General features: G+C 42.6%; 2 protein-coding genes across 4 annotated transcripts in view; both read left to right on the plus strand.

The window, feature by feature from the left end:
- Window positions 1-17,720, plus strand: part of pelp1 (proline, glutamate and leucine rich protein 1) — a 43,720-nt gene extending 26,000 nt beyond the window's left edge. For 2 of the 3 annotated variants that reach the window (XM_084076457.1, XM_084076459.1), the window contains 5 exons: window positions 3,721-3,963; window positions 13,291-13,575; window positions 14,017-14,196; window positions 15,151-15,339; window positions 16,664-17,720. In XM_084076457.1, the coding sequence (XP_083932583.1) occupies window positions 3,721-3,963; window positions 13,291-13,575; window positions 14,017-14,196; window positions 15,151-15,339; window positions 16,664-16,756 (990 nt within the window). In that variant the 3' untranslated portion in view covers window positions 16,757-17,720. The remainder of the gene's footprint in view (window positions 1-3,720; window positions 3,964-13,290; window positions 13,576-14,016; window positions 14,197-15,150; window positions 15,340-16,663) is intronic. The other variant, XM_084076458.1, reaches the window with a different exon arrangement.
- A 3,407-nt stretch (window positions 17,721-21,127) lies between these two features.
- alox12 (arachidonate 12-lipoxygenase) overlaps window positions 21,128-26,767 on the plus strand; it is a 22,545-nt gene continuing 16,905 nt past the window's right edge. Inside the window, exons 1-2 of the mRNA XM_084076460.1 lie at window positions 21,128-21,217; window positions 26,445-26,591. Coding sequence (XP_083932586.1) covers window positions 21,212-21,217; window positions 26,445-26,591 — 153 coding nt within the window. The 5' untranslated portion in view covers window positions 21,128-21,211. The remainder of the gene's footprint in view (window positions 21,218-26,444; window positions 26,592-26,767) is intronic.

Genomic DNA, 26,767 nt, shown 5'->3' on the forward strand with positions numbered 1-26,767 from the left:
ATTAGTTTATTTGTTAGATTTGTGTTTCATTCTCTTGAAAATGTGCAATTTTCGTGTATCTTAAGAAATACCAATTTACTAAAAGCTGCACCTTTTTAAGAGTCATCTTTTTTCTTATGTTATAAATTGTGGTAATCAGGCAGAAACCTCATATCTCAAATATGTATTTAAAAAAAAATAATGTCATACTACCATGTCACACAAAAGGAGCAAAAACTGCAGATCTACAAGCTCCATTTGAGATTGTAGATCTGCAGTTTTTTGCTTTTTATTTTTTGTGCTAGAGCTAGACCTTTTTAACACATTGAGTGCCAGAGGTTTTGTAAAACAGGGTACAGCCAGTGCCAGCGTTTTTAACGATTTTCTTACCTTTTCAAGTAGTCACAGAATATTTTCCGTGATCACCGTCGAAAATAGCACGTCTCGCCAAAAATACATAGTAAAACACAGCAGCTGAGATACAGAATATTTCCCAAATACTTTAACCAGGAGGTGAATGGAGCAGTACATCTTTGGTTCACGTTATCTCCTGGTTCTGTGTGGAGAAAATAAAATAAAACATCTTTTAACCCATTGAGACCTGAGGCCGATTCTACATGTCTCCTGAATCTCAACAGTATTCTCAAAAACCTATGTTTCTAAATCAGTGGTTCTCAATCTTTTCCATGTTAAGGACCCCCACAATTATATGTATTTGGCCGCGGACCCCCATCAAAATATTTAGGCTCTACTAGGCTCTTGTCAGCCCTGTAGCCCCTTTGCACCTGAGATTAACCACTGTGTCCACGGGCAATAGTTTTACATGGGTTTGTGTCCACCGGCAATAGTTTTACATGAAAAATTCTAGGCTATAGTATAGTACTGCCCTGTACAACCTAACAGAGCCCAGCACAGCCCACCAGAGCCCAGCAGTCCTGCATATTCCAGCACACAAAGTCCAGCCCACTGGGAGAATAGCCATGGGTATGGGGGTAGTTAAATGACTGTAATAGGCTATACAGGGCTGGGTCCAGCTGGAATAGGTGAGACTAGAATGTTCTAGGCCTTACTAGACTCTAATAGGTTCTATTAGGCTGTACTAGGCTCTTGTCAGCCCTGTAGCCCCTTTGCACTTGAGATTAACCACTGTGTCCACGGGCAATAGTTTTACATGAAAATGTCTAGGCTAATAGTATATTACTGCCCCGTACAACCTAACAGAGCCCAGCACAGCCCACCAGAGCCCATAATAGCCCATTATAGCCCACCAGAGCCCAGCAGTCCAGCACATTCCAGCACACAAAGTCCAGCACACTGGGAGAATAGCCATGGGTATGGGGGTAGTTAAATGACTGTAATAGGCTATACAGGGCTGGGTCCAGCTGGAATAGGCTAGACTAGAATTTTCTAGGCCTTACTAGACTCTAATAGGCTCTATTAGGCTGTACTAGGCGCGAACGGCCTTCTTACCCCCCGTTTTTCAGTAGCAGGGGGCGGGGGGCGGGGAGCGGGGGGCACCCCTAGTCCTACGTCACGTCCTAGACGGATAGCTCCGCCCACACTGGGCGAGCGCTGTCAAAGCGCAGACGGCTTTGTTGTTGAAGCCCGACTGACGCTCATGAGAAACAGCAGAAATGAAATCTGACGAAAACAGTTGCGTGCATTAAACTTTAAAGGAAACATGCAGTCTAAATATATAATAAATATCCATTTGTCTAATTCACCACTACTTTTGCGACTGTGTCTCCATGTGTTTTTACTGACGCATGCTCATGAGGAACAGCAGAAGTGAAATCTGGCGAAAACAGTTGCGTGCATTAAACTTTAAAGGAAACATGCAGTCTAAATATATAATACATATCCATTTGTCTAATTCACCACTACTTTTGCGACTGTGTCTCAACGTGTTTTTACTGGTTGGTTAAATAAAGGTTAAATAAAAAATAGAATTTGCGTTTGAAACTTAGAATTTCTCTAAATATTACACTTTCAAGCCATGCAAAGAATGTGGTTTTATGAATTGGTCCATCATCATCAAGATGATCAAAAAGCCATGCAAAGATTGCGGTTCTATTAAGTGGGCCATATCATTATCATCATTATTCCATTTTCCTCACTAATGGTCAACAAAGGTCTATTTTGGGTTGATGGTCCACATAGCAAAGTGTTGATATTTAATTAGAAAGGCAGAGAATATTTGTCATTGTGCTTCAATTCAAATGAGCTTTATTGGCATGAGAAAACAACATTGTTGAAAGAAATAGCAGCATGAGAAAACAACATTTTTGAAAGAAATAGCAGCAATCTTTTGCAGTCACTTTTGGGACAATTTGCCTAATTCACCACTGCTTTTGCGTTTGAAACTTAGAATTTCTCTAAACATTACACTTTCAGACAGCCTAAGTATAAACTGTTATATTATAAAATATTATAAAAAAGAGACATTGTATCATGAGTGAAACAGCTGTCAGTCAATATAAGTAAATCATTATATGATGATAGCCTTAGGAGTAACTTTTTTATATTTTTGGGACAGTATATATACAGTCAATATAAGTAAATCATTATATGATGATAGCCTTAGGAGTAACTTTTTTATATTTTTGGGACAGTATATATACAGTCAATATAAGTAAATCATTATATGATGATAGCCTTAGGAGTAACTTTTTTATATTTCACTCAGCTGTTTCACTCATCTAATATAACAGTTTATACTTAGGCTGTCGTGAAAGTGTAATATTTAGAGAAATTCTAAGTTTCAAACGCAAATTTTTATTTTTTATTTAACCTTTATTTAACCAGTAAAAACACGTTGAGACACAACTGTTTTCGCCAGATTTCATTTCTGCTGTTTCTCATGAGCGTCAGTCGGGCTTCAACAACAAAGCCGTCTGCGCTTTGACAGCGCTCGCCCAGTGTGGGCGGAGCTATCCGTCTAGGACGTGACGTAGGACTAGGGGCGCTCCCCGCCCCCCGCCCCCCTGCTACTGAAAAACGGGGGGTAAGAAGGCCGTTCGCGTACTAGGCTCTTGTCAGCCCTGTAGCCCCTTTGCACTTGAGATTAGCCACTGTGTCCACGGGCAATAGTTTTACATGGGTTTGTGTCCACCGGCAATAGTTTTACATGGGTTTGTGTCCACCAGCAATAGTTTTACATGAACATTTCTAGGCTATAGTATAGTACTACCCCATACAACCTAACAGAGCCCAGCACAGCCCACCAGAGCCCACCAGAGCCCAGCAGTCCGGCATATTCCAGCACACAAAGTATGCAAAGAATAGCCATGGGTATGGGGGTAGTTAAATGACTGTAATAGGCTATACAGGGCTGGGTCCAGCTGGAATAGGCTAGACTAGAATGTTCTAGGCATTACTAGACTCTAATAGGCTCTATTAGGCTGTACTAGGCTCTTGTCAGCCCTGTAAAGACCCCCCAGAAGCAAAGATTTGAGTTAAAAATGTTCGCTTTAAAAATATATATATTCAAAGATTTGCACACATTTTCCAAAAATAGCAGATCTACAAGCTCGTAGCGCGGCACTCGGTGCCGCGCTATGAGCTTGTAGATCTGCTATTTTTGAATAGCCCAAAGTGTAAAATAATGCTTTTTAGCTCAAATCTAAAAATGACACAGTTCCAGGTAATAATTAAACTTAATGGGTTAATTAAAACAAAAATCATAATATTATGTTTATGGCACTCAATGTGTTAATAGAGGTAAAATGTCTCTCCCTGCAGGAGGAGGAGGAGGAGGGGGAGATCCCGTCCTCTCTGGAGTCCCGGAGGAGGAGGCCCGGTCCCGCTCGGCTGGAGGAGGGGGAGGTGCTGGGCGTGGAAGAAGGAGGAGGAGCCGAGATGGGAGGAGGAGCGTTCGGGGGGTCGGACGGCGGGGAGGCGGGGCATGCCGGCGGCATCGAGGAGATCCCGCCCCCTCCCTCCAGACCGCCGTTTGGCGACGAGGACGGAGTGCGTCTGACGGAGGTACCTGAACCCCGGGGGTCTTTATAACAGGGGGAACTCTCTTTTTTACATTAACCACTTGCATCACTATTCTGAGGGGAACATTAGCCGAAAATAGCAGATCTACAAGCGCACACAACGCCTTGCGCTTTGTCTGCTTGCAGATCGGTTATTTTCGGCAAAATAGGTTTGGTGTAGAGGGAAAAAAGCATAGAGTATAGAGTGAGAGGTCAAGGTTACTAAGTATTGAGGGTTTAAGTGGTAATCTGAAAAGTCAAGATTTTTCAAAAATAGCAGATCTACAAGCTCATAGCGCGGCACTCGGTGCCGCTCTATGAGCTTGTAGATCTGCTATTTTTGAATAGCCAAAGAAATCCAAAGTGACACAGATGCGTCCCAGGTCTTAATGGGTTAATATATCTATTTTAAATTATATATATTTCTTGCCTATATATGGCAAGTATATGCAGAATATATGCTGCATATATGCCATTTTCAGGTTCTTATATGTGCATATATGTGGATATATAGGAAATATATGTCTCATATATAGCTTGTAAACCGCTCACAAAATGTAAGGAAACTTGAATTTGGGCCATTATATCTCCCCTTTACTAATACAAATCAGTAAAGTGTTATATATCATTTTTATCTGTGATTAGTCACCTTTACAATGAGGTACAGCTTGTAAGCACCGGGCATTCATGGAATGAGCAACACAGGCAAACGTGTGGGTAGCGGCGACCAAAAATGTGCCAAAATGGCCTGTTAGACTTTTCTGCTGACATTCAATGTCGTGACATTCAATGGGCCTCAGGTGTGTGCCAGTCACAGGTGTGTTACTGTGACTCGCACCTGAACATGGGTTCTGCAACTTTGTTGAGTTTGTGTACGCTCCAAGCAGCAACACTGCCCCCATGGAAAGATGCCACTTTTGTCAGGATAAGGCCCGTGCAACAGGGCAAGTGAAGCTGGTGTTCCGTTATGCAGAGTGACAGCATTATTTGGTGTCAGCCCTGGTACCATTTCCAAACTTAGGACTAAGTTCTGTGAGACTGGTGAAGTCAACAAGGAAGACAACAACCCAGACCCCTTGCTTCACTGAGGAACCATAGATTTACAGGCAAGATATGCACAACGGTACCAAAGACAGATGTCAAAGTTGCAGGGCCCATGCTCAGGTGCCAGTCACACACCTTTGACTGGCACACACCTGCCTGCAAATGGTACCAGGGCTAAGACCAAATAATGCGTAATCTGCGTAACGGAACACCAGCTTCACTTGCCCTATTGCACGGGCCTTATCCTGAGGGGAAAAAAGTGGCATCTTTCTATGGGGGCAGTGTTGCTGCTTGGAGCGTACACAAACTCAACAAAGTTGCAGAACCCATGTTGCAGAACGCAAAGTTGCAGAACCCACCTCTCAGCTGGTGTGCGCTGGCAGGTCGCTCAAAACAAGAGCGATTACCAGCAAAAGCATATTGGGTGATTTTGGCACATTTTTGCTCGGCGCTACCCACACGTTTGCCTGTGTTGCTCATTCCATGAATGCCCGATGCTTACAAGCTGTACCTCGTTGTAAAGGTGACTAATCACCGATAAAAATGATATATAACACTTTACTGATTGGTATTAGTAAAGGGGAGATATAATGGCCCAAATTCAAGTTTCCTTACATTTTGTGAGTGGTTTATATGTCCACATATATGCCACATGTATGGATATATATGCCCATATATGTAGAGACATATATGCAGGCGGCCAATTTAGAATATGTCACATGATAATCATATATGTTGCATATATAAAAACATATATGTTCATATATTTCCTTTGCCCCCCCCTGCTGGCAAAGGCAAAAATCGCCTACTGATGCAATTGCCATCTATTTACCAAAAATAGAGCTACAAGCGCACTAGGTGCCACACTATGAGGTTGTAGATCGGCTATTTTTGAAAAGCCAAAGAAATCTTTAAATGACACAGATGCGTTCCCGGTCTTAACAGATTAAACAAATCCATAAAAAAATATATCTTGAAAAATATCTAGAAATAGCCGATGTACAAGTTCACAAGGTGCCACAATGTGACACATTGTGACACATTGTGAGCTTGTAGATCGGCTATTTACACTCATTTAAAATGATTAAATGTCAGTCATTTCAAGTTATTTTGTCTGCCCAGTGCAGCTTTTGTTTGCAAAACCTAAAAGGCAAACAGAAATGTAATTTGTATAAAGGATTCCTAATTATGTTCTAATGTTCAATGCCAAAAAACACAATTAAATCGTAACTCGCAATTATTTGTATGACAATTAATCCAACAGCAGGCTTTACATTCCTGGAAAGTTGGCATTGAGGCTTTAATGGAAGCCGTTGTTCTCGCGTTAATAAACATATATATATATACACGTGTGTGTCTGTGTGTGTGTGTGTGTGTGTGTGTGTGTGTGTGTGTGTGTGTGTGTGTATATAGTCCCCCTCATTTATTTTCTCAGTGTCTTTATACCTCTCTCCCAAACCAGGCCCAGGGGGTCCCCTGACCAACAAACAATAGAACAATAGGTGTGGCGGGGCGTTTTACATAATGAGCTTGATCAAAAGGGTTGATTGGATCAAGACAGGCATCTCTCTGTCTAGCAGGCTTGGTCTGCAGTCATGTCTTCTCACTCAGCCCATCTCCTCAATAAGCCCCCCCCCCTCTCTCTCTCTCTCTCTGTCAGTCACTCTTATAGCTTAATATCTAAGCAGGAATAAAGATAAACTAAAGGAGGCGTCTTTCTATCTCCTTATCAGAGCAGAGACACGTCTGGGTGGTTCCAAATGGACCCTTAACCCATTAAGACCTGGAACTGTGTCATTTTTAGATTTGAGCTAAAAAGCATTATTTTACACTTTGGGCTATTTTTGAAAAATCGTGAAAATGTGTGCAAATCTTTGAATATATATATTTTTAAAGCGAATAGTTTTAACTCAAATCTTTGCTTCTGGGGGGGGTCCCTGGAACAAAATATTTTAATGGGGGTCCGCGGCCAAATACATATGATTTTGGGGGTCCTTGACATGAAAAAGTTTGAGAACCACTGATATAGAAACATATGTTTTTCAGAAAACTGTTGGGATTTAGGAGAATAGGCTTCAGGTCTCAATGGGTTAACCCATTCAATCCGGGAACACATCTGTGTCATTTTAGATTATGTTGGCGATTTCAAAATGTTGGGATCCGGTTCCTGCAGGTTTCACCCTTTTAACTGTGATTGTGACATGTAAAGGCCTGTTCAGACTGTATGTAGATGGGTTTCACGTGCGTGAGGGATGACACACGTTCTTTGTGGTACATGCATGGTCGTTGACGTTATTTTAAAACCTAGAGGCGTAATGCATCGATTCATCCACTACATCAGGGGTTTTCAACTGATTATGAACCACTGGGGACCACCACCCTGACTGAGAATCAACCTGGGGACCACTGTTGTGCTGGGAGGGGTGATATGGGGGGAAAAGCTTGACATTAAATAATGACTCTTAAGGGCTTAATTTAATTTGTTAATTCGAGGTGAATTAAATCAAGCTCTTAGCAGTTATTATTTAACTGAGATATGCTAGTGGTCCAGAGCTCAGAAACTCATGTTAACTTATTCATTGCAACTTACAGTATGTATGAGCGAGCCGACACATGCGATTGATTATGGCCACATTTCCTAATAATGGTGACTCAACCAGGCAATCCGGTACACCAGGGTTCCCCAATAGGCGGCCCCCAGAGGCAACTGTGCAGCCCGCGACGACTCCTGTAAAAAATATTTTTGAAAAATAATAATATCTGTATTACTGTTCAAGCAGACTAACAAACACATCTGTAAGTCAATTGTTGATTCTGGACTTATTTTGATTTTCAGTATGTACAACTGGCTGCTGTTAATCTGTATTACTTTTCAAGCAGACTTATTTTGTTTCCAGAGTGCATTTTTTCCTTTTGTGACCCTCAACACAGGATTTAAGAATCCCTGGCCTAAAATAACACGGTGTCAAATTAGCTCAATTAGAGAAAAAAAACGAATAAAAAACAAAAACATTTGGGCACGCGTGCACGATTTCAGCACCCGCGCGCTTCGCGGGCGCTTTAATTAAGCTTAGGGCTTAATTAAATTAAGCCCTAAGCTTCGCGCGTGGGCACAATGTCCCTGGCCCTTGGCTTGGTACCTGAGACATAATTTGGCCCTGGGGGAAAAGTAATTGGGGAACCCTGCGGTACACTTTCCCACCCAATCCATTCAGATTCTAACTCCCATTTCTGTGGAAGTTCTTTACATCCGACTTCCAAGTAATACCCAGGGGGCAAACCCCCCCTTTTTTTGGAAACCTGCATTTGCCCTGCCATCAAAGGTTGGCCACCAGAAATAATATCTATGACCCAGTAGGATCACAACCTATATGGACAACCCGGTCAATTTTTTGCTGGAAATCCAATATGGCCGCCTCAATATTGGCCCCTATCAGAAAATAGCTTTGGCGATAACTTTTGAACCAGATGGGCTAGAAATGCAAACTTGGTGTCTATTTCATGGTTTCAGAGCATGAGAAACTCAATGGAATACTTATTTTTATGATTAGGTGTGTCTGGACCTTTACTTTGCATATTTCCAAGATGGACGCCACCCGTAAATGAGTTTTACTATGACTTTTACAGTGACAGCTAACTGTTATGGCAAAAAGTCTGCTTTTTAAGCAATATGAACACATTTGGTCAGTTTGAGCTTTCATTTCTATGTTGTCAATATGGCTGCAGTCATAAATAATGTATGGTATTACATTTTTGCTCAGATTCTATCTATAGTTGTGGGGATGATTGCAGTGAAAAATCTGAGAAAAAGCCCACAATGTATCTTATGTATCATTTTAATAAACTAACTATAATATAAACAGACACATGCACACTCCAAGACTTGCCAAAAACTTCAACTTTAGGGCTATACAAATTAACATAGTGGTATGCATTCAAGTAACAAAATATAGACTACTTAGTGACAAACAGAGTAAAAGCGGATTTGAGGTTGCCTACAAAAGGTTCATTTTGACCTCTATGGTGCTGTCTTGCCTGCTTCTAAAGCCAATGATACTATGGTACAATGCTATTCACCGTCACTGTTGTCACGTGTTGCACTGATCCTGCTGCATCGTGTCTCCAGTCCCTGGCAACGGCCTCCTAAGTAGCATGGAATTTCCTTCTTTGCACAGGAACAGTTTTTCTGGCAGCCTTTGATACAGCTGCATGATATTGCCTTGTTCATTGACACAGGCCAGGCTGGCTCGGTAGATGCAAGGGGGACTGCATTGCTAGCATTGAGAGACCATCCATACTCTGCGAAAGAGGGAATATCCGGCTTGGCGATGTGTGCATATTTATCTATTATGGTTGCTAGAGCAGCTCTTCTCAGGTGCAGGTCAAAGGCATTCTCTGTCGGGGGCAGCAGCTTTAAGAGGGTTGATCTATTATTGAGGAACTTGTACACTCTAAGCTTACTCAGGTCAAAATCCTCCGGGTGGTCCGCTTTGGGTATACATCCAAAGTTTTTCTGTTGTGAGGTCTTGTGCTTGATTGATGACGTCATCTGAGAGGGAATCAGAAGAGTTTTCACCAAACTCCTCAAGTGCAGGGAGATCCAGACACATGCTGGCCTTGAACCATGCCTTCTTTCCAGTGAAGAAGGGATAGCTGGTGGTATCTCTGCCACTTAAACTATGGATAAAGGGCAGGGCACGACACCGTGCGAGCCCCAGTGCTGATACCATTTGATGGATAGGAAGGTATGAATTTTGCTCTGTTCTCACCCACAGCTCTGGAAGGCATCTGAGATGGGTTGCTTTATAGTAAAGGCACATGATCATGATGTCTGTGTCATTGGCATGGATGACAACTCTGTCAACTTTGTCATTCTGGACACTGTACAGGGTGTGGAGTATTATTCTTGTATCAGCCTCCTGTTGTGTGGATTCTAGTGCAGGGACATCTTCAATAGACCCCTCCTTGATCACCACACTCATTGTCTCTTCTTTAAACCCCCCACCCAGGTAAAGATGTGTTGGACCAAGGGCCGACTTAAGTTTCTCATTTTCACACCATTCGTCACAGAGGAAACTCAATAGGTTTGCCTTGTTAGCTGACACAGCAAAAAACTCCAGAGGATCTGGAGCTGTGTAATGCATACTGACTTCATATTCTTTGGAAGGTTTTGGTTGAGCATATCTGTGTTCTTGCTCAGCTGTCTTAAGACTAGGTCCACTGTACCGGTCACAACAGAAGTGAATGATCTCTGTGCCAGCAGGCACATCATTCAACAGCAGACGTTGGTATCGTTCAGCGATTGTTCCAAATGCTTCACCTTTCAGGAACGACCAATGGCGTATGGCATACATGGCATCAATAACTACTGCTGTTTTTCTGTCTTCTGTAGGCAGGTCAGGGATGCATGCAACTTTGGTCTCCTCTTTCAGGACCTTCACAAGGCTTGCCTTGGTACCTGTTCTCATCCTGCCATCTTCCTGGAAGAGGGAAGGGGGGGAAGTCACTCCACTCGTGGTTGCCTATAAAGTCAACAAGGTTGAGTTCTCCACCACTGGCTATGATTTGGGTCATGCGCAGGAGGGCAGTAATTTCATTGCTCTTGCCAGGTGCTGAGGTTTTCCCCTTCGATTCTTTGGATTTTGTGTTTTGAGTATGGAAAGTGTTACGCTTCATTATGCTTGTCTTCTTCTGATCACTGGACAGTGATTCACACAGTGCCTTCAGACCCAGTTTGTTCACACTCATCAAGTCGTCCTTGACTGTGGAATCAGCACACTGTCCTGTAGATATGTTGATCATGGATGATGTGCTCACTGTAAATGGGTTAGTCTCCACTGCTGCCATGACCTTGACTACCATCTCTGCATCCCGGGTTACACGACTCTGACCAGAGTCATGGTGTGGGTTGGAGGAGTGGAGGTGGAGCATAGACTTGAGCTCTGCAGAGACAGCTGCAGTGAGTGTTTTTGTGTAGACCCATTTTGTCCGGGCAGCAGGGCTGAGTGTAATGCCATCCAGACCGCTTGCTTCCTTGGCATCAGCATTATAGGTCTGCTCCAGTAGCATGTCAAAAGCAACACTGTTGTGGCTGCCATCTGCTCGTCTGCCAACAAATACACCTGCCATCAGTGCTTCATGTACCTCTGAAGCTGTTTCTGGTAGTTTCTTCATCTCAGCCAAATACAGAGGTAAAGATTGCTGCCCGTACTTGTAGTGGCCTGCTGCAGTGAGGTAGGGTAGCATTCTTGCTGATTCACAGAGATGTCCTGTCCAGTCACCTTCCCGATCGTAGTAGATAAACCTTTGGAGAATATCTGACATCTCCAGGAAGGTTGCCCAGAGGACTGCAGTTGGTTGCCCATTCAATGATTCCTGAAAAAGCAGCAGCTGCTCTCCTAGGACTGCCATCTCTGGACGCCTCACCTGTATAGCAATGCAGTCCCCCTTGCATCTACCGAGCCAGCCTGGCCTGTGTCAATGAACAAGGCAATATCATGCAGCTGTATCAAAGGCTGCCAGAAAAACTGTTCCTGTGCAAAGAAGGAAATTCCATGCTACTTAGGAGGCCGTTGCCAGGGACTGGAGACACGATGCAGCAGGATCAGTGCAACACGTGACAACAGTGACGGTGAATAGCATTGTACCATAGTATCATTGGCTTTAGAAGCAGGCAAGACAGCACCATAGAGGTCAAAATGAACCTTTTGTAGGCAACCTCAAATCCGCTTTTACTCTGTTTGTCACTAAGTAGTCTATATTTTGTTATGTTACTTGAATGCATACCACTATGTTAATTTGTATAGTCCTAAAGTTGAAGTTTTTGGCAAGTCCTGGAGTGTGCATGTGTCTGTTTTTTATTGTAGTTAGTTTATTAAAATGATACATAAGATACATTGTGGCCTTTTTCTCAGATTTTTCACTGCAATCATCCCCACAACTATAGATAGAATCTGAGCAAAAATGTAATACCATACATTATTTATGACTGCAGCCATATTGACAACATAGAAATGAAAGCTCAAACTGACCAAATGTGTTCATATTGCTTAAAAAGCAGACTTTTTGCCATAACAGTTAGCTGTCACTGTAAAGGTCATAGTAAAACTCATTTTCGGGTGGCGTCCATCTTGGAAATATGCAAAGTAAAGGTCCAGACACACCTAATCATAAAAATAAGTATTCCATTGAGTTTCTCATGCTCTGAAACCATGAAATAGACAGCAAGGTTGCATTTCTAGCCCATCTGGTTCAAAAGTTATCGCCAAAGCTATTTTCTGATAGGGGCCAATATTGAGGCGGCCATATTGGATTTCCAGCAAAAAATTGACCGGGTTGTCCATATAGGTTGTGATCCTACTGGGTCATAGATATTATTTCTGGTGGCCAACCTTTGATGGCAGGGCAAATGCAGCACACCCCCCTTTGCCCCCTGGGTATAACTGACAACATTGATGCGTCATCATACATCATACTGTTTCTCAACGATAAAATAGAATAAAATACAAATCTTCACATTACTACATTACTAAATGCATGGTCAGGGACCACCAAGGGGCAAGGCTTGGATATTTACGATGAGGCCAACACGGAAGCTTATGAATGGCCAGAGTGAGGCACTGTTTTACCCTGCGCCGACCTGAAGTGTCAGAGTGAATGGGTTTTTGACAAATTTTAGACTAGATTTTCTTACCGTAATAAAAATTGTCATAAATTCTATATGCTTCCAGTCGCTAGTTTAAAGTCTCCTTTCAATCATCATGATATGCGCTTTGCTAAATTATGGTCCCATTTATTCTAAAATTGACGATAAAGTAGGCTATGCTCCAGGAGGGGCGGGATGATTTGATTGACAACCTACACAGCCAATAGCATTCATTCCCCGCCCCCGCTCTTGATTGACAAGCTACCCAACCAATAGCATTTTTGGGGGTTGTTTTCCGGTTCGCTGGTCACGTGTCTGGTCTCAACCAATAGCGTTTGAGTTCCGGCGTGGCCAACTGTATATATTAACGATGGAGGAATGCATGTTCCTGAACTATCGGCTTCATTTTCGTTCTGTAGAAAGCAGGGGAGTGGCATTGTCCATTCATTTATACAGTCTATGGGGACCACATGCAATACCTTCACGGACCACCATTTGCATTTTATGTATCCAATATTTGTCTCGAAGACAGTGTTGCCATGTCCGCTTATAATAAGCGACTTTGAGCTTGTTTTTGGGAGCGTAAAGGGAGACAAAACAAACGTCAGTGCTCCTTACGTCAGACTTTGAATGTCTCTTTAGGTGGAGAGCATCGGGGTGCTGGAGGAGGCGCAGCAGCGCTCTGAGGAGTGTCGGCGAGGAGGGAGGGAGGAGGAGGAGGAGGAGGAAGACGAAGAGGACCCCACCATGCCTCAGATCCTGTGTGTGACGGGAGGAGCTCTGGAGGAGAGCCAGGAGGCAGCGGTGGTGGAGCAGCAGCATGGAGGTCTGGAGGAGGAGCCAGGCTCCTCATGGGAGCAGGGAGCAGGAAGCCATGAGGAGACGCAAGGCGCCTCGGAGGAGGAGCCAGCCGCCCTCATACAACAGGTGAATGATAAATGATACATTTATAAAGCCTTTATCCAAGGAGCTTTCACATTCACACATTGTTTCACACACACACACACACACACTCACTCACTCACTCACTCACTCACTCACTCACTCACTCACTCAACTGGGGTGGCATTTCATTGACTCAATGGCAATATGGCCGCTGTGTGAATATGGTCTATACTGTTAACTTTTTAGGATTCAAAATCAGCATAAATAGCAGATCTACAAGCTCGAAACACGCTGCTTCATGCCACGTTTCGAGCTTGTAGATCTGCTACTTTTGATAACTTTTGTGTGACGCTGTAGTATGATTGAGTAGGGCGTTAATTTACTTTAGTTACCTTTATATGAGCCACAGACCTTATAAACAATATGCTCTGTTTGTGTCAACACACTTTGAATGAACGATCTTTATGGATACCGCCCCAACAGGAGCAAGGCGCCGTGGAGGCTGAACTGGAGGAGGTGAGCCCCGCGGGAGCAGGAGAAGGAGGAGGAGGAGCTACACCGGACCAGGAGAAGGAAGACACACCCCCCCAGGCTGACCCCCCCGCTCCCCCCCTCACAGAGAGCTCTGCCTCAACCAGCCAAGAACAACAACAAGAACACACGGTTAGTCGCAACGTCTTTTAGTGACGTTATTTTGTAGTTAAAGGGTAGTTCACCCAAAACACTTTTTTCTATGGATTAGTCACCCCATGGAGACTTGAATTCATGGATATTGTTTTAGTTTTTGTCTCATTCCTAAGACAATAATATGATGACCAGCGGTTCCGGTAGGAGACACAAATAAGACTCTTTGTGTCTCCTACCGGACGCTGCCGGTCATCAAATTATTGGTTTAGGAATGAGACAAAAACTAAAAAAATTATCGATGAATTCAAGTCTCAGTCATTTGGTGGTGAACTTTCCCTTTTAAGGGGAGACGTTGACATTTTTAAGTTTGAGAATCATTGCTCTAGAGCATACATGCGGCCCCCACCTTCACTTAATGCGGCCCACAGGTTAATATGGGAATACTGATATATTATTTATTTCAGCTGTTCACCATTCCAAACATGCAAACATGACCCTCTTTGATTACTTCACTCTATATTAGTAGCTTAATGACTGGTATTAAAATGCTATTGTCTTTTTTATGTCCAATGTGTTTGTATTTAATAAATGCATTTGAAATGAAATAAAAATGTTACTTTTCAGGATTCCAATTCAAAAATAGCAGATCTACAAGCTCAAAACGCGTCGCGCTGCGACGCGTTTTGAGCTTGTAGTTCTGCTATTTTTGCTACTTTTGTGTGACAAAGAATGGCGAAGTACGGCATTAATTTGCGAAAAAAAAGTTAAAATACAGAGATAAGAGCTGTCTGCCCGACAGTATATGCAATGTGTCCCTCTGGAGTGAGTGTGGGAATATAGTGTCCCTCTGCATCATCAAAGTTGCATCACCCCTGCTCTATAGCAATGATTATCATCACAATATAGAGCTTTAACTTTTTTAACAAAAGATTTAATTTTAACCTAAAGAATAGCACGTATAGTACTTGAACTATATTGACGTTGGAACAGGAGGTGAAGGAGTCTGAGGAGTCGTCGGGAGACGGGAAACAGCCGGAGGCGCAGCAGCAGCAACAGAAGGGTTCAGGAGCTTCAGGGGAGGAGACAGGAGGAGGTGACGACCATAAAGGGATGAAGAGGAAGAGAGAGGATGCGACCGAGGAGAAGGAGGAGGAAGGTCAAGGCACCGAGAAGAAGAAGGTAAGTGACCAAAAGAAATGGTTCATCACTTGTTCCACAATCCCTTATGTTGTGCCAAAATAGCGAAAAAACAACCGATCTACAAGCTCACAACGGGTCACGATGCAATGCACTATTTAAGTCTTGTTCTGTGAAAATCAGTAATTTTTGTTTTATTTTTTATCATGGATCAGTCTTGCATTATATTTACAGTACAGACCTGAATGTAAAAAAATATATAAACAAATGGACAGGGGCCGGTGCAGACCCAACTGCCGCTCCAGGCAAGCGTTCTCGGATGTGCACCCCCCAACCCCCCCCCCCTCCCCCTTTGTCCTTTTTTTTTTGCTTCATAAAATACCAACAGCTACATATAACATAACTATAAAATGTGCTCCTCGGAGTACTGTTCCTGATTAATCCTGTCTTACCTCACTTCGAAAGATATAATTGATCTTTCGAAGTGACATACCTATTTATAGGTCTCTATTTCATCATGCGTCTCGCTAGCCAATCAAAGCACACCCTTTCAACATATTGTCACGTGTCACGTGAAGCTTGACCAATGTTAGCTTGGTGGACACACGGAAGGACGAGAACGAAAACATAGTCTCCTGGCGGAGACAAAGATAGCGCGCAATTCTCACCTTTCCTCTAAACTGCAGTACTGATGGTGGTTTATTTGGTAACATTTTGTAATGACTGACTAACTGGTTTTACTTGCATTAACTGTTCAACAATAAGGGAGAGCGGAGGTGAGCTGCGAGTGTCGTCAGTTTAACCCATTAATACCTGGAACTGTGTCATTTTTAGATTTGAGCTAAAAAGCATTATTTTACATTTTGGGCTATTCAAAAATAGCAGATCTACAAGCTCATAGCGCGGCACCGAGTGCCGCGCTACAAGCTTGTAGATCTGCTATTTTTGAAAAATCGTGAAAATGTGTGCAAATCTTTGTAATATATATATTTTTAAAGCGAACATTTTTAACTCAAATCTTTGTTTCTGGGGGGTCCCTGGAACTAAATATTTTGATGGGGGGGTCCGCGGCCAAATACATATCATTTTGGGGGTCCTTGACATGAAAAAGCTTGAGCACCACTGATTTAGAAACGTACGTTTTTCAGAATACTGTTGAGATTTAGGAGACATGTAGAATCGGCTTCAGGTCTCAATGGGTTAACAGAACTGAGTTCTCAGTTTAACCTGACTGACAGAATCACAGTTCTTATATGATGCAATCTAAGATTGATGACATTTATTTATTTTCTCCACGTGTGTCTCTCTCCCTGTGTGTCTTTTCTGTGTGTCTTTCCCTGTGTGTGTGTGTGTGTGTTTCTGTCAGATGGATGATGAAGTCATGGCGTCCATGTTGGCTGATTTCATCGCCTGTCCGCCCGACGACGAAGACGGAGCCTCTGGATCCAAACGCTCTTGAAGCCCCTCCCCCTTCAGAGCCCCTCCCCCTCTGTCACGGTTCACCACTGGACCTCCTAGACGACTCCCAAATCAATGTATTTGGCCACAGACCGCCCCATCTGAAAATGCTTTGTTCCAGCGACCCCCAGGAGAGAAGATGTATGTTTAAAAAAAAAACAATGTTTTCCAATACAAAAAAAAAAATGTAATAGCAGATGTACAAGCTCTCAGCGCAGCACTGTGAGCTTGTACATCGGCTATTTTTGAATAGGCAACGTATAAAATGTGGATAATGGGGTTCAAATGATTGTGAAGCTGTATTAACCCATTTAGCTGGGGACCCCCTGGAACACCCCCCCCCCCCTCCCAATAATGTTTTCATCCATTTGCTCCAACATTTCTGTTCCTACGATGACTTTTGATTGATTGATTGACATTTTTATTAGGCAAAAGAATGTAAAACAACACACTTACATTTATAATGCTTTTGTCTGAAAGGTCCGGCCAAAAAAGTCCTTGCGGGCTTGTTTCCGTTGGGGTCCTTGAATTAATTTCATAGACATATATAGTAGCAACCAAACAGTTCAAAAATCAATGACAGGCTCTTCTTCTCACTCCCATTGTGTCGTTTCAAGGTGGAAACTCTGGCTTTGGCTTCACATAAAAGCAACAACCACCCTGTAGTGAGTGGAGTAGATCTGGTATTACTGTGTGTTTAGCTGTAGTTCATGTTCAAATCCACTACATGCTTTAAATTCCATTCTGTTTGACATTTAGTGAAAGGACTGTTTCTATTGGACTTTTTTGTTTTTTCCTACTAATTTGCTTTCGTTATATCCATGTTTTTGTGCCACATCTTTTTGTTACAAAATAAATGCATAGAAAATTGTGATTTAAAACCACATTGTGAGGTCGTTGGATCCTTGGGTTCTCAGACCAAACCGTCATTACGCCTGGGAAATAAAACTGAATGCATCATCACAGGTAAAGAAGAGGTTACTTATATGGATTGTATTATATTTTGGATAACAAACTTTAACGATGGAAAAAATTGCATCAAAGGTGATTATGAAAGTCAACCAAAGAAGATTACTGGGCTGGATCCGAGCGAGCTAAAGCGAGCGAGTTGCCGTGCCGAAGGTTGCGAAGTTCGCTTGAGCCGACTCAGCGCCGTCCGAGTTATGTACCGATAGTGTCATGTACCGATAGAGTTATGTACAGTCTGAATGTAGTTGTATAAAACTATCACTGTCTAGGATGGCTGACAGTAGAAGACATCGGAAAAATGACATGGCATGTAGGTCAGAAAGTCACAGGTATGTACATGAGGTTTTGACATCATTTGCTAAAAGCAGCAGGTATGTACATTTAGGGGAGAACGGGGTAAGATGAGCCACTTTTTTGAGCCAAGTTGTCCTGGTAGCAAGAAACAATTTGATGGCAGTAAAATCTAAACATCTACCCTTGTTTCAATCGAAATTATGAGTAAGCATCTATGACAAAGGGCCATAAAATAGGACTTCATTTAAAAAAGTGGTCATGTGAACTGTATTCACAAAATAATTTAAAAACGCCTTTCCTTTTTGCATATATTTTCTTAACGGTTATTCAGAACCTTTTGATATTTGCAATTATTACTATTAAACTGCAGCATAATTTGAGTAGCAAAAATATAACACAAAATATGAATAATGATTAATATTAGGATATTTGTCTCAATTTACCCTGGGGAATTTCGTTAATTTTACCCCACAGCCACCAAAATTGGCTAAAATAATACTTCAGACAATTTCTTTGCTAAATTATTAACATGGTTTTATCCATTGGCAAATAACCAACATGTAAAGATATACATCTTTAGACCTGGGTAAATGAATGTGATATAACGGTCATTCTACCTGACGTGTAGAAATCTTACTTTGACCGGCAAAAAAAAATGCTTCTTGTGTAAAATAATGTTTTCTACTTTCCCCATGTGCTTCCCAACTTCACAGTCAGGTGTAAATGATGGATGTTTCCATGACAACACCGTTTTCTAGTTGAAGGGTTCAACTTTTATTTTTATTTTTTATCCCACAATTTTGTAGCCCTTTTTTTCACCCGGTGCCAATTTTTCGAAATGATCCTGTCCGCTACACTCCCCCCACAGCCTAGGGAGCCCACGGCCTTCAATGCATGAGAGCCAACTGACCCTCTTGTCACCTGACGGGGGAGTTTCTCCGGTAGGACGTATAGCGCGTGGAAGGAACACATTATTCCAACCAGTTCCCTTCCCCTCCATCAGGTGCCCCGGCTGTCATGGGGGAGGCGGTATATCGACCAGGATTACTACACGTCTTTCTGAGGGTATTAACTACCCTAGGAGACACGGGGAGAACATGCAAACTCCACACAGAAAGGCCCTTTCGCCAACCCCACCTATGGGCGCTGATGACGCAGAGGAGAAGACACGCCCACGGCGTCCCCGCCGGGAATCAAACCCAGGACCTTCTAGCTGTGAGGCGACGGCGCTACCGACTGCGGGGGAATTGAATATATATTTGCCAGGTAAAATCGTGGTAACATTTTTATTTTGCTCTGTGCGGCCCGTGTGGACGGTACATGAGGTTAGTCATAATTAGCTAAAAGCAGCAGGTATGTACATGAGGTTAGTCATAATTAGCTAAAAGCAGCAGGTATGTGCATGAGGTTGGACATAAAGTGCAAAAAAGTATTTTATGTTCTAAAGTGTTGGACTCATATGTTGTGTCATAGTTGCATAAATCACGACACCAGTTGACAAACGATCACTTCCTTCTGCTTTTAAACCGTGTCTGACCCGCGTGGAAAGCCAACATCTTAACCACTGGGATATCCCAATCGCTCAGGGGAGATATTAAGACTTTCAGGCAATCAGGCTGAGGTTGTGAACCACTCTGCTACACGTGTAAAAAAAAACTTCACATGGTTTATGCCCCGCCTCCTATGGAGGAATTTATAAAACGGAAGCCCAAGAGAGAGACTTCATCCTTTACATGTTTTAAGGTCCAACTAAAGGATGGACCATGGACAACCAAACATGAATATTTGTATATATAAATAGGCTTAAATGTAGTTTTTTTGTTTGCTTTTTTCTTTTTAGTTGTCCTGAGTCCTGAGATTTTAGGTAAAAGCTAGGCCTTTTTTTTCCTGTTGATCCACAGGTCCCATTATGTTCCCTTCCTCCACTCTCAGAGTTACATTAATACTCATGGTTTTGCGGTGTGTTTGCATGAAGCAGGCATTGGGTTACAGCAGAGAATGTGGTTCAGCTTATCTGATGCTGTCAGACACATAAAGAACATCAGACTTCCCCTTTGTGTAACTCTGTGCACTGTGTGTGTGTGTGTGTGTGTGTGTGTGTGTGTGTGTGTGTGTGTATACATGCTAATACAGAGGTGATGATAAGTACATGATTTGAATTCCTTAGTTTCACTGTAGCCACACAGTGTTGTAAAACAAACCGGTTTACATGATGCAACACAATGACCTGGACTCACTCTAGATCCTCAAACTTTAGTTGTATTTATTTCAGAGAATCCCCCAAAACTGTGAGAGTGAAGCATGCCTGAAGGACCCTCTGGCTGCAGCATACCTGCACGGTGCATGTCTGTGCAGGGATCTACCTCTGTAGGGGTCAGAGATCTACTTCTGTCATCTGTAGGGTCAGAGATCTGGAGGCTACACAACACCGATGAATGATTCTGCAGAGAGAGAGAGAGAGAGAGAGAGAGAGGGGGGGGAGAGAGAGGATGAGGGGGCCAGAGAGAGGGGACAGATACACATATAGAGAGAGAGAGAGAGAGAGAGGTGGGGTTAGAGTTGGAAGCTGTCCAATGTAGGTTGTGAATGAGAGTGACTTCTAGAGTTCATGAGGGGGCGGGGCTCTGTGTTCCCACCAGGAGGAAAGAAGAGAAGTTTACTGTTCAACTACAAGAGTTCTACTGGAGAGACAGGAGAGAGAGAGACTACACCTCAACACTGAGAGAGAGAGTTCTACTGGAGAGACAGGAGAGAGAGAGAGACTACACCTCAACACTGAGAGAGAGAGTTCTACTGGAGAGACAGGAGAGAGAGAGAGACTACACCTCAACACTGAGAGAGAGAGAGAGAGAGAGAGAGAGTTCTACTGGAGAGACACACAGTTGTACTGGAGAGACGGGAGAGAGAGAGAGAGACTACACCTCAACACTGAGAGAGAGAGAGAGAGAGAGAGAGAGAGAGAGAGAGAGAGAGAGAGAGAGAGAGAGAGAGAGAGAGAGAGAGAGAGAGAGAGAGAGAGAGAGAGAGAGAGAGAGAGAGAGAGAGAGAGAGAGAGAGAGAGAGAGAGAGAGAGAGAGAGAGAGAGAGAGAGAGAGATATCTACTGGAGAGACGGGAGAGGACGGTCGGGTCGACTACACCTCAACACAGACAGACAGACGGACAATCATTGTACATCGGAGAGTCCACTCTGAATGAAGGTGAGTTTTCTATATCACACACACACACACACACACACACACACACACACACACACTTGCATGCATGCATGCACGCGCTTACACAAACACACACGCACGCGCGCACGCATGCAGGCACAGAGCACGAAGTTGTGTTTTGTGTGTTTATTACATAATGACAACTTTGGAATGTTGAAACACACACACACAGACAGACAGACAGACAGTATGAGATTGAATGACATCATACACACTGTCATGATACCAAAAGCAAAACATCTCATTACTTACATCACATACATCACCGTTTATCAATGAATGTACGTTTTGTTCTAATAAATAAACTACGTCTGTAAAGTAACTATAGGAACCAACGTTGTCAAATATATTTTTGTAAAAACACAAACAATATTTGCCTCTGAGTTGTAGTGGAGTAGAAGTATCGTAAAGTATAACAAAAGGGACTTTCTAAGTAAAATTACCTAATGAAGGCTCTGTTCCATTCTGGTTGTTACAATGATACTAATGAAGGCTCTGTTCCATTCTGGTTGTTACAATGATACTAATGAAGGCTCTGTTCCATTCTGGTTGTTACAATGATACTAATGAAGGCTCTGTTCCATTCTGGCTGTTACAATGATACTAATGAAGGCTCTGTTACATTCAGGTTGTTACAATGATACTAATGAAGGCTCTGTTCCATTCTGGTTGTTACAATGATACTAATGAAGGCTCTGTTCCATTCTGGTTGTTACAATGATACTGATGAAGGCTCTGTTCCATTCTGGTTGTTACAATGATACTAATGAAGGCTCTGTTCCATTCTGGTTGTTACAATGATACTAATGAAGGCTCTGTTCCATTCTGGTTGTTACAATGATACTAAAGGCTCTGTTCCATTCTGGTCAAACAGAGTCAGGGTGTTGACTCACTGGAAACACTCTGCTACACCAGTGGATCTCAAAGTGTGGTCCAGGGACCCTTATGGTTCCTTGAGGGGGTTCCACATGGCCCCTTACGGTTACGGGTTCATTTGGTTCCATTTGTACACTCTCAGAGTTATGGAGGTCCTTGAAATTAAAAGAAAGTTAGAGAAACCACTGTGCTACACTAACTGGAACAGAGCCTTCATTAGTATCATGGTAACAACCTGTGAAGGAAGTAAGGAAGAGGCCCAGTTTCTTTCCAATATGGCTGCTGTGCATATAGCCCTAGAATGTCTGTGATCTTACAGATATGTCCCACCCGCGTACGGTTAGCACAGTGATCTGCGTGAACGTAAAAGTGCTCTAAGCTGCGTCTGTACTCACCCAATAATTAATTCCTAATACTTGGAGTCAGATATTGTCCTCTAGTTTCATAGCCATTTGAAAGTTCTGCCAGAAAACGTGTGTTTAGTCAAATATCTCCACTTTTCCACGAGCTGCACACAGACGACTATCTGTCCGGGGGCGAGGGACCCGGAATGAGTGCAGGACTGAATATATCTGAACTTCCTTTGGGAAGCACAAATGTTTGGGACACACAATGGACAGGTGGTGTGATTCATTGTCCCGCACCAATCACAAGCACCTGTCAATTGTGTGCCCCATTCGTTTGTGATTCCCTGTGTCCATGTCCATGTGATGACGTGTGTGATGATCAGAGGAAGTTTTGATAAATCCGGTCCTTCACTCAAGTCTGGTCCTCGCCCGTACAGAAAGTCGTCCATGTGCAGCTCGTGGAAAAGTGGAGATATTTGACTAAACACACGTTTTCTGGCAGAACTTTCAAATGGATATGAAACTAGAGGACAATATCTGACTCCAAGTCTTAGAATTAATTATTGGGTGAGTACAGGCGCAGCTTAGAGCACTTTTCTGCCGCGCAGATCACTGTGCTAACCGTACGCGGGTGGGACAGATCTATGGCTGTGTATTTGAAATACATAAAATGTATGTAAGATCACAGACATTCTAGCCAACAGACATCAGGCTTATTTTCTCATAGTGTAGAAGTGGTGCCACAGTGAAATGTAATCAGTGCATATTTCACCTTGTTTCAGCCAATGACACGCTGGCAGCACATCAACCATGACATTAAACAGCATACTGTATTATACAGTGTAATATACTGTATGTATAATATACAGTGTAATATACTGTATATACACTGTGTTGGAGGAAGATGATTTAAGTCAGCTCTTTAATAAACAGAAAATACATTTACAGGTCGGTATCCCGACCTGTAAATGTATTTTTTGTTTAATAAAGAGCAGTAGAGACATGGAGACCTCCTGATGGAAACGAGCCTTAATCCATTAAGACCGGGAACGCATATTTCTTTTTTTTTAAATAGCAGATCTACAAGCTCATATCGCTGCACTTGGTGCTGCGATATGAGCTTGTATATCTGCAATTTTTTTTTTTTTTAATTTGTGCAAATCTTGAATATATGTATGTATATGTTTTAAAGTGAACATTTTAAATAGGCCAAAATTCATATCATTTTGGGGGTCGTTGACATGGATGGCGCTATGAGCTTGTAGATTTGCTATTTTTTAATAGCCCAAAGACATCTAAAAATGACACTGACGCGTAAACAGAACACAATATTCGTGGGACATGTCTCAAGCAGAGGGTGGAGTTCATCAGAGGGAGTTGAATTACGGAACCTGGCAGCTTTTACAGCTCAAAACAATGTAGTTTGTAGTGCTGGTTATAGTTAAAGGGATAGTTCACCCAAAACAGGACTTTTTTTTCTATGGATTAGTCACCCCATGGAGACTTGAACTCATGGATGTTTTTTGCTTTTTGTCTCATTCCTAAGACAATCATTTGATGACCGGCAGCGGTTCCAGTAGGAGATACAAAGAGTCTCCTTTGTGTCTCCTACCGGTCCGCTGGTAATCAAATTATCGGCTTTAGGAATGAGACAAAAGCAAAAACATATCCATGAATTCAAGTCTCCATGGGGTGACTAATGCATAGGAAAAAAGGGTGAACTATCCCTTTAAGGTACAATCCACAACGTTTGAGCAAACAGAGATGCAGTCAGAGGATGTATTGGAAAATAAATTGGGCCTCTTCCTTACTTACTGTACTTCACTGTTACCAATGATTCTAATGAAGGCTCTGTTCCATTTAGTGTAGCACAGTGGTTCACAAAGGTTTTAATTACAAGGACCCCCGTAATTCTGAGAGTGTACACATGGAACCAAATGGACCCGTAAGGGGCCATTTGGAACCCTCTCAAGGAACCATGAGGGTCCCTGGACCACACTTTGAGACCCACTGGTGTAGCAGAGTGTTTCCAGTGAGTGTGTCCCGGTAGCTCAGTGGGTAGAGCTCTGGGCCCTTGGACCAACAAGGTTCAAGGTTACTTTATTTAGTCTCCTTTGCCTTGGAGACAATAAGGACCAGCTGCATATACAGTACGTCATACATGGGCAACTGGTGGCTCGGGGGGCCACATGCGGCCCCCACCTTCACTTAATGCGGCCCACAGGTTAACATCAGAATACTGATTATATTATTGATTTCAGCTGTTACGATTCCAAACATGCAAACATGACCCGCTTGAATTACTTCAGTCTATATTAGTAGTTTAATGACTTTTTTTTATGTCCAATGTAGTTGTATTAAGTTCAGTTAACATAAGTATAACTAAATGCATTTGTTATACTAATGCAAATTAAATAGAAATGTTACTTTTCAGGATTCCAATTCAAAAATACAAAAAAGAATTCAGGATTCCAATTCCAAAGTAGCAAAAATAGCAGATCTACAAGCTCAAAAACGCGTTGAGAGCTTGTAGGTCTGCTATTTTTGTTACTTGTTGTGTGTGACATGGAATGGCGAAGTACGGCATTAATTTATGAAAACATGTTAAAATACGTAGCTAGGAGGTGTCTGCCCGACAGTATATGCAATCAATGTGTCCCTCTGGAGTGAGTGTGGAAATATAGTGGCCCTCTGCATCATCAAAGTTGCATCACCCCTGATATACGTCATACACAATACAATACAATAACTAAAACTAGACAAAAACTGAAACATTTCAGGTGACTTAAAATATGACTAAAACTAAATGTAATTTTATTCAAAAGACCATGACTAAAAACTACATATACGTCTGCTGTCAAAATGAATACTGACCAGTAGTCACTTTATACTGTAGCTGAACTATTATAGGTCACTGAAAGAAAAATGAAAAAACACAAAACACAACTGAGAGATGAGTCTAAACATCCTGTGGTTTGAACACACTTTCAGATAAACACTCTTTCTACCCAGGTACACACACACACACACACACACACACACACACACACACACACACACACACACACACACACAGGAGTGTGTGTGTGTGTGTGTGTGTGTGTGTGTGTGTGTGTGTGTGTGTGCGCGCACATGCGTGCAAGCATGCGTGCATGTCCATGCACACTGTTAAAGGGACAATTCACCCCCAAATTGACGTTTCTTTCCTTTAGATTAGTCACCCCATGGAATTCATGGATATTTTTGGTTTTGTGAGTAAGAAAGATATCTGAGTACTTTCTTCCACCACTGAGCTTGAACTCACAGTGAATGTGTCACTGTGTTGACAGAGGCTTGTTGATCTGACATAAACACAGTGTTGACAGAGGGCTTGTTGATCTGATATAAACACATCATTGTATTATTTTATAAGCTGACAGATGTGTTGATGCAAGTTTACTCATGTGAAATGTCGAAATGTCGTGTGTGTGTGTGTGTGTGTGTGTGTGTGTGTGTGTGTGTGTGTGTGTGTGTGTGTGTGTGTGTGTGTGTGTGTGTGTGTGTGTGTGTGTGTGTGTGTGTGTGTGTGTGTGTGTGTGTGTGTGTCTCTTCCTTACTTAATCACCTCTACTGGAACCAAACCAAACCTGGGAGTGTGGGAAAATACACCAGTCTTGGCTGACTGTGTGTGTGTGTGTGCGCGTGCCAATGCACGCGTGCGCATGTGTGTGTGTGTGTGTGCCCTACTTGAACTAGTTTACATGTTGAACCTGAGGCATACACAGATTTACAAGTGTGTGTGTGTGTGTGTGTGTGTGTGTGTGTGTGTGTGTGTGTAGATGTGTAGCTACAAGGTAACGGTATCCACCGGTACATCAGAGTATTAGTGTGTGTGTGTGTGTGTGTGTGTGTGTGTGTGTGTGTGTGTAGATGTGTAGCTACAAGGTAACGGTATCCACCGGTACATCAGAGTATTAATGTGTGTGTGTGTGTGTGTGTGTGTGTAGATGTGTAGCTACAAGGTAACGGTATCCACCGGTACATCAGAGTATTCAGGGACCAACAACTACGTCTATGTGACTCTAGTCGGGGACAAAGGAGAGAGTGAGCGCACCCTGCTGGACAACCCTGGACTAGACTTCTGCAGAGGAGCCGTAAGTACACAAATCTATACACACCACATATATACACATACACACACACCACATCTACACACATACACACCACATACACACACACCACATCTACACACATACACACGCCTCATCTACATCAGTACTATTTTTTGGAGCGTGACACTAACAACTAACAACAAAGCATAAAATGTCTT

Source organism: Gymnoscopelus microlampas (assembly GCF_963454915.1).
Source record: "Gymnoscopelus microlampas genome assembly, chromosome: 13".
Classification (NCBI taxonomy): domain Eukaryota; kingdom Metazoa; phylum Chordata; class Actinopteri; order Myctophiformes; family Myctophidae; genus Gymnoscopelus; species Gymnoscopelus microlampas.